The sequence below is a fragment of the Bos javanicus genome, chromosome 28, assembly GCF_032452875.1.
Source record: "Bos javanicus breed banteng chromosome 28, ARS-OSU_banteng_1.0, whole genome shotgun sequence".
Lineage (NCBI taxonomy): Eukaryota > Metazoa > Chordata > Mammalia > Artiodactyla > Bovidae > Bos > Bos javanicus.
The window spans coordinates 17,344,574-17,361,247 of record NC_083895.1 but is presented as its reverse complement, the minus strand read 5'-3'; the positions used below and the strand labels follow the sequence as shown (position 1 = coordinate 17,361,247).

The following is a 16,674-nucleotide window of genomic DNA, read 5'->3' as shown; positions in this document are numbered from 1 at the left end:
TCAGCAACCCCATGGACTGCAGCCTTCCAGGCTCCTCCGTCCATGGGATTTTCTGATCCCCTGGGCCAGCGCTACTCAGGGCCAAGGGTGAGCCTCCCCAAGTAGGAAGAAGTTTTCCTCACCAAGAAAGAGAGAACGGAGTGAGCAGCCAGCCTCCCCAGCCTTTCAGGAAACTGAGCTAAGGACCCACTTGGGTCTCACCCAACCAGAGGCTGGCAAAGCTGAGATGAACAGAGATGGGAGGAGCAAGGAAACAGCAGGGGCTGGCAGCATCAGCCACGTGATGGGGATGACTGAGGCTCCCTGTGACCTGCTCTCAGACCCCAGCACCTTTCCCCCTGAAGTAGCCAAGAGCCAGCACAGCCGACACAGACCCCCTGTAGATGTCACTGGTTTTTGTCCCGCGGATATTCTCATTCGCGGACACCAGCTGTGTGAGCCCCTCCCTGCTCCTCACCTCCCACTGCCTTGCTGGGGCTCAGGATCCATACCAGCAGCCAGCCCAGACCTCTGTGGCCACACAAGTACACGACAGCAGCCTAGAGCCCTGTGGGTCACCCACTTCTGTGCATGTGCTTGGGGCTGGCTCCTCCAGCTGTGCACTTGCACACTGCCGGCCGGACCCTCATCACAGGCTTCTACTGCTGTACTGTACCTATGGCAAGATCCTTCAGTATGGAACGGCAAGCCAACAACCAAGGCCCTCACAACTGCCTGTGGACCTGAACCTGGCTCTATTTCTAGTCACCGGCCTCCATCACTCTGCATGTGCACGCTCCCAACCAGAGCCTCACGACCGACCTCCACTGCCATGCATGCTCCTGGTGAGACCCTGCAACCATAGTACACACCCGGGCCTCCACAGCTCCTGTGGGCCAGGCCTAGCTCTGTCTGCTGTCACTGACCTGCACCACCAGGCTCATTTGCAAGGAACCCCTCCAGCTGGGCACCTGCACGCCTCCAGCTTGATGGCCAACACCAGCCTCCACGGCAATGCACCCATGGTGAGACCTTGCAGCCACAGTAATGAATGCTGACAGCCAAGGGACCCCACAACTGCCAGCGTACCTGCAGTTGGCCCGGACCCGTGGCAGCTGGCCCTTGCCCCTAGCTGTTTGTGTAAGTCTGAAATGAGCATTTGCGACTGCATAAGCACCTGCAACTGGCCCCTGCAACCGAGTCTGTATCCACCAGCAGCTTCAGCCGCCACCACTGCCTGCCAGGCCCTGAGCCCCTGCACCTGAGAGGCACTGAGGTCTCCAGTAGCCTTTGCAGCCACTGTGGTCAATGCTGTGCCCCCAGCAGCCTGAACAGATGAGACATCAGCCCCCAATCCTGTATCTGAGACCCTGCACTGCGAGATGCAAGGTTAGAGAATGTTCCCGCATGCTCCCACCATAGAAGAAAGTCCTTCCATACCAAAGTCAAGCCATAAAGTCTGAAAGAGATGACTGCTTCTGTAAATGCACAGCATCTATGCAAGGCTACGAGGATCAGGAAGGGATCGAGGGTAACATGACGTCACCAAAGGAACACGGTAAACTTTCACTAACTTCGCTGGACAAAGGATTCCAAACACATGTATACCTGTGGCGGATTCATTTCGATATTTGGCAAAACTAACACAATATTGTAAAGTTTAAAAATAAAATAAAATTAAAAAAAAAAAAAGATGCACAGAGATCTACAAAAAACACAGGTAAGCAGTTTAACAAAATCAGGGAAAAAAAATACAAACTATTCAAGAAGTTCAATACAGAGATAGAAAACATAAAAAGACAACCAAATAAATTTTGGAGCTAAAAATAACAATGACTGTGATGACCTAGAGGGGTAGGATGGGAGAGGGGACAGAGGCACTAGAGGGAGGAGATATATATATGTATTTATGACTGATTATGTTGTACAGCAGAAACCAATGCAACATTATAAAGCAATTATCCACCAATTAAAAAAAATTTTTAACACGGTAATTGAACTGAAGAATTCAGTAGACAGCTTCAACAATAGATTGGACCAAGTTGAAGAAATTGATCTATCCAGTTTGAAACTATCCAATCAGAGGAACAAAAGAAAAAAAGGAACGTAGAGAACCTACAGGACTTACAGGACACCATTAAGTGAAAAGAATCTACCTATCATGAGAGTCCCAGAAAAAGAGAATCACTGATAACTTAATAACTTAGACTGCTACTCTGTGATATCTTTTAGATGTGGAATCTGAAAACATTGAATTTTGGAAGGGAATGGAACAGAGAATGGAATGCTGGTTGCCAGGGGCTGAGAGGTAGGGGAAATGGGGTGATGTTGGTTAGATAGAACAGACTATCAGTTATAAGATGAATAAGCTCAAGTATATTGTGACTTCCCTGGTGGCTCAGACGGTAAAGCGTCTGTCTACAATGCGGGAGACCCGGGTTCGATCCCTATGTCGGGAAGATCCCCTAGAGAAGGAAATGGCAATCCACTCCAGTATTCTTGCCTGGAGAATCCCAGGGACAGAGCCTGGTAGGCTACAGTCCATGGGGTCGCAAAGAGTTGGACACGACTGAGCGGCTTCACTTTCACTTTCAGGCTCAAGTATCTAGGCTACAGCATGGTGGCTATAGTTAACAATACTGTATTGTACACACCGAAAGTTGCTATGACAGGAGAGCTTCAACAGTCTCTCCGTAACAACGACAACATAATTTAAGAGGTAATAGTGGAGGCAAATGTGGCACGACATGTACAGATATCAAGGCAAATGCTTCAATCTGATCTATATATAGCATCCTAATTTGTTCCTTTAAAGAAATGCATTGCTAAGAATGACTGCTTATGGTAGCTGCTATTTCCATGTAATTTCTGCTCTCTGCAAAGCTAGCATGTGTATTTGCATCCTTTCTAAAGGAAGAGACTTTGCAGTGGATGGTCTATTGTCGTTTTTATTTTCCTTCGCATCAGTTCACAGCCAAATCAGGGGCTCAGTGTGGACCCTAAATTAGAACCAGTTTAAAACTAATTTAGCAACTTCTGAGTTTAAACCAATTTAAATTAGATTCTAAGTTAGAACCGGTTTAAAACTTTGTGGCAACTTCTGAGTTCTCCATCTCCTTTCACTGACTCTTATGAGGCAACTGTGCTTGTATGTAGTGCTCCAGAGACTATTCAGGAGTTCCAGGTAGAGTCAGTAATAGTAATACTGCAGTTCCCAGACTGCTGCTCTCACCATTCCTCCTCCAGCTTCCAGCCTTTCTAGCAAGGTACCACTGCCCGCCTCTCCATATAATCCCACTACTACAATATTACATCCAAAACTACACCTTGACCCTCGGAAACACACATTCATCTTAGTATCCATAGCACTTAGTACTTCCTGGCACATACTAAATGTTTAATAAGTATTTGCTGAATATATTAGATACACTTCCTAATGTTACATTTGCCAAAATGTCTTACTTGATTTTATACTGGTCCTGTGCTAATAAGGATATGGGGCTTCCCCTCTGGCTCAGCTGGTAAAGAATCCCCCTGCAGTGTGGGAGACTTGGGTTCAATTCCTGGGTTAGGAAGATCCCCTGGAGAAGGGAAAGGCTACCCACTCCAGTATTCTGGCCTGGAGAATTCCATGGACTGTATAGTGCGTGGGGTCGCAAAGAGTCAGACACGACTGAGCGACTTTCACTTTGTGTTGACATAATTTTGCTCCCTGAAGTTAATGACATCCAACTGATTTATAAGAATAAAGAGATATTTGTGTGCAGGTAGGTAAAGGGTTTTCAGAATATCTCAAATCTGTCAGTTGTTAAATTCTTACCAGTCTGGAAAGATGTCAGGAGACACTTAGATGTCCTGTAATTTTAGCCTGTCCTTTCCCAGAAATGCAGGTTTCCTTGGTGGCTCAGACAGTAAAGAATCTGCCTGCAATACAAGAGGACCTAGGTTGAATCCCTGAGTCGGGAAGATTCCCTGGAGAAGGGAATGGCAGCCTACTCCAGTTTTCTTGCCTAGAGAATTCCATGAACAGAAGAGCCTGGTGGGCTATGGGGTTGCAACGAGTCAGGCACAACTGAGCAACTAACACTTTTTTTCTTTCCCAGAAATGCAACTGGTTATATTTATCAGGTTAAATATGAGAGAAAAATAAAATAAATATTGGTATTGAGTATTGAGTTTTGCTTTCCATTATATTTCCAGAAGTGTGATTGCCTTGATTAAGAATAAATTCTTAAACTATTAAATATTTCATAGTCATAAAATAGTGTCTATTAAAGAGATGTTATCTGACTTCTTATCAGAAACTCTGGAGATCAGAAGACAATGGAACATCTTTAAGATGCTGACTGAAAAGCATTTGCTAATCTAGAATTTATATCCAGTAAAAGTATATTTCTTAAAGACAGTATCAGATAAGCAAAAGCTGAGATAACTTGTTACCATCAAACCTGTACTAAAAGATATATTAAAGGAAGTTCTTAATTCTGACGTAAGATAAACAATACTAGAAGGAAATGTGGATCTAAAGTAGAGAAGAGTTAGAAGTAATAATCAGATAAAAACTATTTTTATTTTCTTAAAATTTAAAAAAATTGATTGTTTAAATAAAATATCAATTTGTTATAAGATTTATAATGCATTTAAGTTAAATATATATAACACAAAATATGATGCTACTAATATAAATGAAATTATAATATTGTAGAATTCTCATACATGAAATTATATAACAATACATAATAACATAAATTCTATTACTATATAATATACTTAATAATATTATTTAGGCTGTGATAATTTAGGATATTTATTTTGATCTCTAGGAACACCACTTTTAAAAACAGGAAAGAAAAGAAAGAGTTTAGTTAAAAAGCCAGAGGGATAAAATTAAAAAAAAAAAAAAAAGCCAGAGGGAAGAGATTGTCTATGATATATATAGTGAATCAGTCACTGGAAAACTAAATTATACTCAGTTAACCCAAAAGAAGATAAGAAAGAAGAGACAAAAAAAGCTCACACAGAAGAGAGTGGAAAAATACACAACAAATATTATAAGGGTGTGTTCTAGGCTCAGAAAGAAAGCTCCAGTTTTCTGAGCAGAAAGAACAACAAGGAATTCTACCTCATTTTAGTTTGATTTTAAACATATAGAATGTATGTCAGGACAGCAAGGAAGGGCACTAGAAAGATATATTTCTCTCTCCTGTATATAAATGGCAGAAATGAATTCTTGATGTTAAAAGGAGATTGCTTGCTGCAGTGGAAGAGATCCAGTCCCTCTGATGTAGGAACTAAGTTCTAATGTGAGTCTAACTGAGCCTAAGTCCTAACGTGAACCAATGACTTGCATGTGACCTTGGGTAGGCACACTAATCCTTGGAGTAGCACTTTCTTATCTATAAATGCAAATTCTGATGCTTTTCTCTTGTGTTGTTGTAAAAATTCAGTAAGATCACAAATATAAAATGCCTGTGACAATAGAGCGGTCTCAAAAAATGTTATTTCACTTCCTCTCAGGCCAAATCTACAATTCTCTAACATGTACAAAATGAGGATACAGTCAGAATTTTTAGAGAAAAATACATGTATGAGAATAGTTTGTTAGAATGTAACCAGTGCCTTTTAATTTCTCTCTGGCTATCATTATAACTCTCCTCTCCTGGGTACTATCTGCTTTTTCTTTCATTGTTTTTAATCTTCAGTTAAATATCATATCCCATTTTATATCCATGACAAAGAAGAAAGTATATATCCAGAGTTTTCTGCTTGATTTCCTTTCCCTCTCTTGGGTGTGTTTTTTGCTTAAAAGGAAGAATAGAAAGGAACCTAGAGGATACTAATCAAAACAGTGTCTTTCTCTGAAAGTATTTCCTAAGTCATGAAATTGTCTCATTTCAGTATTATCTTTGAGCAAGTTCGACTTGTTAAGGACATTTTCTGGGTTCAGTGTTCCTAAGTGTGATGCTTTAATGTCCCAGTCTGTGCTTCTCAGAAAAGCTAGACCTGAAAGCAAATCTTTTTGACCTTGGAGTGTGCAAGCTTTTGCTCTTTGTCTAACACGAGAGAGCCTTTTGTCTAGCCAGAGAAGTGCTGTTCCCTACCTCCCTAATAAGATCGCTGCCACTGAAATGAAATATGAGATCTAGACTCGCCAGTTTGCATTGCTTCAGAATTCTTCCCAAGGGAATGCTTGTTCATTATGTTAGTACTTTAGAAATCAGGGGAATTGGAAAAAAAATCACTCACCCCATGCAATTTCATTTCCCTCCCGTAATGTTACTATGGCAACTCCACATCCTTGCTCCTTCTCTCCTGTCCAACTGCATATATTGCCTATCTTGAGGCAGCCTCCCTTGAGCCCCAAGAACTGCCTTTGTCAAGCATTTTTCAATTAGAGGTCAAAACTATATCCTGTTGTATATGGTTGAGGGACTGCTTTTTGGTCCAGGACCATTCAAAGTAACACTGTGCATTAATTGCAAAATTCTAGGTATTGGGAGTGGATAAAAATCCTTATATTATATTGGAAACAGCATTGCTCTAATTTTAAGGAAAAGAATTCCCTGCTATGTAAACCAGTTCACTGCTATGTTACAAAACACAATATCCACAATGGCTCTTATTTTAAAGCTTATAATGTCCTGAAATAGAAAAAGGAGGGGGGACCTTAACTAGAGCCAATATTCTCATATTTCTCTTACTTTCTAATTCTTTTTTTACTGAAGCACAGAAGATTTACAATGGGTTAATTTCGGCTGTACGGCAGCGATTCAGATATACAGACATATACTTCTTCATGTTGTTTTCTGTTCTGATTTATCACACGATATTGAATATAGTTCCTTGTGCTATACAGAAGGACCTTGTTGTTTATTCAGTCTGTATCTAATAGTTTGTATCTGCTTACCCCAAACTCCATCCTTCCATTCACCTCCCCTCCCCCTTGGCAACCACAGATCTGTTCTCCACATCTGTGAGTCTGTGTCTATCTAGTAGATAAGTTCCTTTGTATCGTATTTTAGATTCTGCATTTAAGTGATATCATATGGTATTTGTCTTTCTCTTTCTGACTGACTTCACTTGTATGATAATCTCTAGTTCTATCCATGTTGCTGCAAATGGCATTATTTCGTTCTTTTTTATGGTCTTACCTTCTTATTCTTAATGCTAAGAAGACTGAGTCATATTCTTCAGTGTAATTCCAGTTTATAAGTCACTTATCTATTGAGAATTTCATTTTTTATGGAACAATAGGTATTTTAATAGCACTTCTAGGGTATAAAATCAGTCTAGTCTTAAACATAGAAAATAAGAAGGAAAGGAATTTTTAAGCCACTAACTAGAAAGCATCTTTAAAAGACTAGCCTAAAAGCCCATTCATTCACCCACTCATTCTCATTTACTCAGTCATTTTTATTAAGCAACTTTTATGAACATGGTACTGAGTTACCTTCTCTATGAGATTCAAGTATCCCTTTTAAGCCATTAACTTATTCCTCAGAAACAAACTCATTGGGATGATAATGCATGTCCACAAATAACTAAAATACTAAGCAAAATGTCGTACTTTCCCATAAAGAGGTTCAGATAAAATATGAGGGGAATCCTCATGGTCAAATGGTTATGTCTACCCTGAATAAGCCTTCAAAGAAAACCTATATTTTAAAACAATAAGATTTGGATCTTGGTGAAAGTGGAAAGGGAAGTTTGGGGTACATGAAATAGTGCACACAGAACAGAGAAACAAGAACAGGAGAGGCTTTTGCCAGGGACTGCAAAGAGTATAATTGAGGTGGACGGGAAGGGGATGAGGCAAAAGTTAAGTATAGCAGCGACTGATTGGAAGACCTTGAATGCTGCTGCTGCTGCTGCTAAGTCGCTTCAGTCTTGTCTGACTCTGTGCGACCCCGTAGACGGCAGCCCACCAGGCTCCTCCATCCCCGGGATTCTCCAGGCAAGAGTACTGGAGTGGGTTGCCATTGCCTTCTCCACTTTGAATGCTAACCTGAGGAATTTAGACTTCGCTGAGGACTGAATCAGTTATTAAAGATTATGAACACAGAGGTATCATCAGAGCAGTGCTTCAAGAATGTGAATGATGTCCCACCTATTTCAAAGCCCAAGAAATTAGTTCAAAATTTAAATGTTTACTTTTTGTCCTCCAAAAATGGTATTAAGTAATGTCAATCCCAGCTCTCTCTCTCTTTTTTTTTTTTTTAAGCAGAACTGTGAATCACTATGTGGCTTATACTTTTCCGTCTCAATGTGGATCAGCCAGTCGTTTTGATCTTCGTGACTGTATAAACTATGATGCTGATTAAAGATCTCACATTAACTCTAGGCACTAGCTTTCCACTGACCTGTGACTGTCCCAGCAGCCAGGCCAGCACTGTCTGTGCAGTCAGATAGTCGTGACATCTTATGCCGCTTCCTGCTGAAAGGGATCTCTCCTGCTGGGCTTCTGGCTATTTGAAGAGCATTGCACCTGTGAAAAGTTACAGAGCAAATTTGCAGAAGATCCAAAAGAGTTAGATGTTCGCAATCAATGTTTAAAACACTGCAAGTAAAACTACAGTTGATAGAGCTGTGCTTCAGGTAGCTCTGTTGAGCTAGGAACCAATGAGGCTTTCCTTGGGGAACTTGCAGACTTTATCATTGAAACAAGGTGGTAAAACAAGCAGTGGCTAGCATGGAAAGCCCTTCACAGCTCTGACACGACTGAGAAAAAGTCACCTTTCCTTGCTGAGTCCCCAGATTCTATGAGTTTTTAATACATAAACACCGGAGATCAGAAGTAGCAGCTGCAAAATATAAAGGAAGGCAAGGAGTGTCCGAAAGTTTGAGCAGAGAGGCTTTGTCTTAATAATTCCTGCCAAGACATGTCTTATTTGTCCTGCAGCCAGCACTGACCTCTTGCTGAATTCAGCATGTGACACCTTAGATGAGTCATTTAACTTCTTTGAACCTCAGAGTCTTCATTTACAAAATAAAGATTATACCCTTCTGTATAAGGGTAGCTGTAAGGATACAGTGATCCAATGTCTTGGATTTGCTTCAAAACACTACAAGAAAAAAGAAAAGGTCAGGATAGAGATGAATCAATGGGGATGCCAAGGTGACATTTGTTGATGCTGTCCACCAGGTACCTAGGGACTCATTACACTATTCAGTCTACTTTAGTCTGAAATATGTTTGAAGTTTTTCCATGATTAAAACTTTTTTAACAGGATGAAGTCAGCAAGATTATATATGTCTGTATAAGGAACAATGTACTTCAAAAGATTAAGGAATTGAAATAGATTTTCCTCTTAGGTAGCCAAACACTTTATATTCAATATGTAGGATTTTGCTCGGGGAAAGATCATTTTCAAAGATATAAATGAGTTTTCTTTGAAAATGATAAATGAGTTTTCAAAGATGAATAATTTTGTGTGTGACCGTAGTTTAAAAATGCCTACGTGTATTCTGTCATTCAGAGTGTACTTACGAGAAATGAGAGAATCAAATTTGACCTTTTAGTTCATAAAAGGCAGTCACATTCAGAGATTGTGAATTTTGTGTGTGTCAGAAGTTAGATGTGATTATTGTATTATTTCTTCTTCAGTTATTTTCAGATTTTACATTACTGGGGAAACATTTGCCTTCATGGTATATTTTTAATGTCTTCTCAGATTTTATTTTATTCTATTTTGTTAGGAAAATGCTGTTTCTGACTTGAAAGACTATTATTATATTGCTTTAGTTTGCTTTAGAGCAAGTGTTTTAAATTAGCATAAAATGTAGAATATTTAAACATGTTCAAAGAATATACAGTCCAACTCATACCATATTTGTGATTCAAATCTCATATTTTAAGGAATTCTAATTGTTCTGAGATTTGGCTAGTAGTTTAGAAATAGGATTGTACCTTATTGACTACGTATTAGATAATTAGGTTTACTTACAGGATCTGTTCATGTAGGCTAGAAAGTGACTTGAATCAACTTTTGACATATTTTAAAATATGGCTATCTTTAGGGTAGATATTCAGTGTCAACAGCAGGAATCTTCAAGATGGGAAACAAAACCAAGATGTGCAAAAACTTCTCCACATGATTTGGAGCCATTTAGATTGTTTAAATGAATAAATTTCCACTTCCTCACTTCCCTGTTAATTCTCCTTTCTCACCTTTTTTTTTTTTTTAATACAGTAGCCCTTCTCCCCTAGTCCTAAAGAAAGGCCCTGACTCTAACTGTAACCCACAAGGCCCCACAGTGCAAAACCTCTGAGGCGAAGGGAAGAGCTCAGATCCCTGGTGTCCTGTTAAGAACTGCATGCTTCTGGTGCTTAGATAATCGAATTCTTCTATTGCTGCTCACAGAAAAGACCTAATGAAGTTGTCATATGATGAATCATTGAAAAAATCTTTGATGAAAGGTTATTAAGTGATTTTTGGCATGTAATTCAGGAATTTAGAGAATTAGTGCTACTGCCAAAACAAAAGTCCAACTATGTATTAATGCAGACAAGATGTCTCAGCACTAACATTTATAAAGACAAAAATTGGGAAAGTGTTGATGCTGAGCCCTGGCTCATTCTATCAATAAATTGTGAAAAAAACATATGTCATTCAGAGAGGAATTTTTAATAAATTGTTACTCTTGCTTAATAATCATAAAATTTATAATGTATTGCTGTTTTGATCCATTGTGTTTGAATAATTATCATTCCAATCAGATTTATTTTTGACACTTAAAGACTTGTGTTCTCAGAAAATCTTTAAACTTTTTTAAAATTTAGATTTATGTTTTTTTTTTTTTTCCTCTCTTTATTTTATTTTATTTTTTTTAAAAGAAAGATTTATGGTTTTTTTGCAACAGGGAAGTATGATATGATAATCAATAAAAAACACTCAAGCATAAAATTATATGACATGAAGATACAATTATATGGGGGAAATGAAATGGAAATAGACATGCAGGAGCAGAAAGGAGCAATGTAAAATTCCTGTTACAAATTCCTATTTGAAAAGTTTGTAGTATTTTTTTAAATGGTGGATTTAAATACAATTATTTATAGTACTTGGATTCCATTGGATAGTCAAAAGAGTAGTGGAACAGTTACATTTTTAACTGTCAGCTTTGCAGGGAATTACACACTTGACCACTGCTTAAACTTATGAAAAATTCAGTTCTTTAGTTGAAAAAATAGAATTATATTAAGAGATGCATGAGTAAATATTTGAAGCTTGCTGGTCCACAGCACTTTGGATGCTATGCTGAATCTTGATGAAATACACTCATTCATGGAGCTTCCTGTCGAATGTATTTGAAAACGTTGCCTTTTATGATAGGACGGTCTGACGCCGCTGCACTGCGGAGCGAGAAGTGGCCATGAACAGGTGGTGGAGATGCTGCTCGATCGAGCTGCCCCTATTCTCTCCAAAACCAAGGTAATTTCTCCCCAGGTGTTTGAGAAGATCCTTTGGTTATTTTACCCAACCTTCCAATCACATAGAATTTGCTGTAGTTTGAATTTAGCAATTGGTGTGCTCTGTGCACCAAATCTTTAGAGACCCTCAAGATCAAGTTTGAGTTCACGAGGCCTTCAGATGGAACACCCTCTACCACAGGGTCATTTGTGTGTGTGTTACTTGTGTTTTTGTTTCAGGAACACTTACTGTTTGATTTTATTCTATGAAATTTCCATAGCTCAGAAATGATTGCTTGTTGGGAAAAGAAAGACTAAGATTTACAGTCTGAAGTCTGGGTGCTGGCACCTTTTCTCCTGACCCTCAGTTTATTTCTTGAGAGTTCACAGACTATTTTTAAAAAGACCAAGGTATTATTTAAGTGATAAAGACTGGAAACTGTGGAAAGATTGCACTTTGGGCCTTTGGAACAGTTGACATGTCTGAAAGGAAAACATAATGATTGCCTTAAAAACAAAATAATGTTTTACTAAGTGTCTTCTGAGTTTTTTAAATGGTAAGACCATTTAATAGTATTTGAAAAAGAGAATATTTGTAAATAAATTTGGGGACATACAAACTACCTCAGAGTCACTACTATTTTTATAAATCAAATTAGTGACTTTTTGAAGCTGCAGTAAGCTTTATAGAGAGCCGTAATTTCTAAACATGAACAACAACAAAACATGTATCGCTCCTGTTTGCACTCTGATCAGTGTTTACTCAACTTTAGTGAAGATGGACAGCGTCAAGTTTGTCGGAACAATTTTCTCACTCATCACAGAGTTTAGATTGGCAAGCGTTGGAGAAATTATCCAACAGAAGTAAGCAGCCACCCTTTTTCATTGCACGTGATGACGTCTTGGACTTTTGAGTGCTTCTCATCTAAACCATTCTACTTGTTCCTTTTCCTTCCACATAGTCCATATCTATCTCCTCTTAATCCCACTGCTCTTTGAACTACATCATCTTCCTAAACTGCGGTAATTATTTCCTTACTTGTCCCCCACCTCCCCACCTGCTCCTTTCTAATCCTGTTCCCATTTTGTAGTCAGAGTGGCCATGTAAACATCAACCAAACCATGTCAGCCTCCTGCCTAAAAAGTCTCGAATTAATTCTCATCATTCTCTTTAAAATGCTCATCTTATCAGAACAATATGGGCACAATTAAAAAGCAAATCATTGTCTCGTCTTTCTTTTCCTATTGTTCATCTCATTGTGTATTTGGCTTTTTTTCCTAAGAAATCTCGATTATTTTTGATGTTTTTAATATGCAAGAACATTTTCTTGTCCTCTGAGAGCTTCTTAAAGCATCCAGTTCTTGTTTTACAAATGCGATACAGTCTGTTGCCTTTCAGAAAACATTTAAGATGACTTTTCTTTAAATTCTTTCATCTCTCGTCTGTCCCTAACTCCTCAGGTTTCTTTTTATGTCTTTGTTGGCTCTGGCTGTCTCTTTTGTGGTGGGAGTTTCCCGCCACGGTCTACCTGACCATGTGTGCCAGGCACTCACCTTTGAGTGCAAGCCCCGTGAGCGCCACGGGCAGGGCTCCTTTCAGGTGGATCAGAGAGGTCCCTAATGCCAGGGTTTGTTGCCTTTTCTCTAGGAGGTATGGTTTTTTGAGAGACGAGTTCTCCAGCCTTTCTAGGTGAATATGTTGGAAAGGAACAGGAGCTATCATTCTCCTGGTCTTCGATGTATACCTTAATCATAACAGTGATAACAGTAGTTACATAGTGATTACTACATACCAGGCTCTAAGTACTGTACATATATTAACCCATTTACTCCTCACAATAACCCTGAGGCATGAGTTTTATTATGCCCTTTTTATAGATGAGGGAACTCAGACCCAGAGCGATAGAGTAACTTTCTTGAGATGTCTCATTTTGTGTCAGAACAAAGAGTTGAACGCAGGTCGTCTAACCCTAGAGACCATACTCTTTCAACAGCTACTGTGTCCTTCCTTCTTCTGAGTGCCTGTTCTGAATCAGAGCCTAACCACTGCCCTCTGCTCAGCCCTGGGCCCAGAGTCCAGAATCTCCAGAGGTTTAATTCCTGGTTTCCTGCAAGGCACAGGGGGGAAGTCATTTGGTTTTGCTGGGTGGAAGGACCTATGGACCTGACTCTTCCATAGGCAGCCAATCCAGCTTTTGGTCCCAAGCCTCACCTTTATCCCCCGAGGTACCACGTTTCCCTGTTGCCGCCTTTTGGACATTTGGGAGGTAAAGCCATTCTCTGCATCGTACGCTGTAGTATACCAGAGCCACACCATTGAACCTATTATGTGCATCTCTTCCTAATTCCATATTCAGTAACATTATGGTGATAGATTGATATCGGTCATAGAGTAGAGGTCTTTGCACAGTGTAAATTGGCAAATGCTACCTATTTTCACAGAGCTATCGTGAGACATTTGCCAGCGTACCACAGATTATACCCTTCACCAGGCACTTAGGTGTCAGCCTTCTCCTTTCTGCTGGATAAGCTAACACACGTAAAATCTCTTCTCATATTCTAAAGTTGTAGACATCACACATACGTTTTGTTTTCTTTCCCATTGTGTGACTGTGTGGGTGTGCCTGCGCATATGTGTGCGTGCCCCATGGATTCTGTCTTTTAATTCCGTTCATGTTTTTCAGTGGAGCTTGTGAAAGTTTGGATAAACACACACATCACTTCTACCATGTTTTTCGGAAGTCCCCATGCCCACTGCACTGAGAAGTCCTTACCAGAATCTGACCACCAGACTCATCTCTGGTCCTCAGCATCTCCAGCCAAGCAGGTTCCTTTCACTTCCTATAATACACCAAGACTGTTCTCATTTCCTGTTCCCTCAGACTGAGCTTTCTCAGTCTGTCCCAGATCTCTGTAGTCTTCACCTTTTTCTCAGCTCAGATGTCATCTTCTCAGCAAGACCTTCTTGGTTTCTTTACTCGTTTGCTATCTCTTTCTTCAGTGAAATGAAAACAAGAACTTTGTCTTATATTCAGCATTATTCCCCAAGCACCTCAATCAACACCTGTTACCTAGGAGACCTTCACCAAATATTTGTCAAATAAATATTAAGTGGATGAATGCATTCTGAACTTTAAGACGATCTCTCTAAATCTTCAAGACGTCCATCTTTCTTAGCTAAGAAAAACCATCACCCTGGACCCATGTTTTTAGCTTGATGAGATGCTGTATATATGTAATAAGGCCCCTTTCCACAAGGCAGATGGTGTTTTTTTCTGGTGCTTCCCCAGTGACCTATAAGTTACCCATTCAGAGATGGTGGTTATGTGTTATCATTAGAGAGTTTCCTTCTTTTTGTGACACCGCCACCCATTTCTAATCTTCACTAAGTCGTTTGTTCTCTCAGAGTTTGTTTCTTTGTTTGCTTCATGTTTTCCTCTAAGGCTGTATCAACACACAAAGCAGAGGGATGTTTTGGCAGGAAATAAACAAGTGCATATGCTCGTGGGTGGCGGTGTCTCACATGAGAAGGGTTCCCATTCTTTCTTGCACCTTAGTTTCTACTTTGGTTCAAGATGTTGGAGTGGAAATTTTTAGGCAGAAATATCCTGATTGACTGGCCATGTATGGAGGCTTTAAATTTACATAGTTATTTCTGGAACTCTTTCTGTATATACAAGGCTCTCTGCTGGGCAGTATGGGGAAGTTTTAACCCATGAAACTCTTGCTTTCAAGAAACACAAATAGTTAAAATACATGAGGGGGTGTGTGAGTGACGCCATGAGAGTGGTCAAAGGAAAACTTGCTTTTATACCCCCCGAAACTGTTGTCTTATGTCATTTATAAATAAATTAGGGACATTTAACTTGGCCCAGAGGATTCAGAAATCATCAGTGCTTATTTAGCGTATCATTATTTTCAAAGTTCAGTGATGATGATTTTTTTGGGAAACTAAATTTACTGTCACTTCCCCCCCCGCCCCACATAGGTTAAAACAGGTTACATTAATTACTAAAGCCTCTCTCGATAACTGGATTCTCTGGGAATTTCCCCAGGCCGCTCCATGTTGCCCCATATTTAAAGGAAACATGCCTGAAGAGACTGATATCTATCTAATATCTTGCTTTTGCCTTCGTTGAGAAACATGTACTGAATGCTAAGTGTCATGCTAAGCCTTTTTAAAGGTTTTATTTACCTTGTACCCTACTATGCCATCTCTCAGCAGTCCAAATGAACGTTTTACTTATCACGTACCGTGGCGTGTCTTTGAACCCAGTTAATTTAAACTGAATATTAGTCAGTCAGAGGCTTGCCGTTCCTCGTTGTGAACACATGGTGGCACCAGACTGATGGAAAAGGGAAAAGCTGTCCTTTCGACATTGATGTGACAAGGGAAGTGTTGTATTTATATCTTTCTTAAAAATTGATCAATACTCAATAACAAGTATTAGTAACATAGAAAGAGCAAATAAAAATCAATCTAGTGAATACCAATCTGTCCCTGCCTTACTTTTATCCTTTTCAGTCTTAAATAGTTCAGTTCAGTTCAATTCAGTTCAGTCGCTCAGTCATGTCTGACTCTTTGCGACCCCGTGAATCACAGCACGCCAGGCCTCCCCGTCAATCATCAACTCCCGGAGTTCACTCAGACTCATGTCCATTGAGTCGGTGATGCCATCCAACCATCTCATCCTCTGTTGTCCCCTTCTCCTGCCTTCAGTCTTTCCCAGCATTAGGGTCTTTTCAAATGAGTCAGTTCTTCGCATCAGGTGGTCAAAGTATTGGAGTTTCAGCTTCAGCATCAGTCCTTCCAAAGAATATTCAGGACTGATTTCCTTTAGGATGGACTGGTTGGATCTCCTTGCTGTCCGAGGGACCCTCAAGAGTCTTCTCCAACACCATGGTTCAAAAGCATCAGTTCTTCAGTGCTCAGCTTTCTTTATAGTCCAACTCTCACATCCATACATGACTACTAGAAAAACCACAGCTTTGACTAGACAGACCTTTGTTGGCAAATGTCTCTGCTTTTTAACATGCTATCTAAGTTGGTCATAACTTTCCTTCCAAGGTGTAAGCGTCTTTTAATTTCATGGCTGCAATCACCATCTGCAGTGATTTTGGAGCCCAAAAAAATAAAGTCTGACACTGTTTCCACTGTTTGCCCATCTATTTCCCATGAAGTGATGGGGCCAGATGCTATGATCTTCATTTTCTAAATGTTGAGTTTTAAGCCAACTCTTTCACTCTCCTCTTTCACTTTTATCAAGAGGCTTTTGAGTTCCTCT

At 39.8% G+C, this 16,674-nt stretch overlaps 1 protein-coding gene across 6 annotated transcripts in view; it reads left to right on the top strand.

Moving 5' to 3' along the window:
• The window catches only part of ANK3 (ankyrin 3), a 749,200-nt gene that overhangs the window by 550,268 nt on the left and 182,258 nt on the right, over nt 1-16,674 (top strand). For all 6 annotated transcript variants that reach the window (XM_061405045.1, XM_061405049.1, XM_061405044.1 and 3 more), the window contains one exon: nt 11,313-11,411. In XM_061405045.1, coding sequence (XP_061261029.1) covers nt 11,313-11,411 — 99 coding nt within the window. The remainder of the gene's footprint in view (nt 1-11,312; nt 11,412-16,674) is intronic.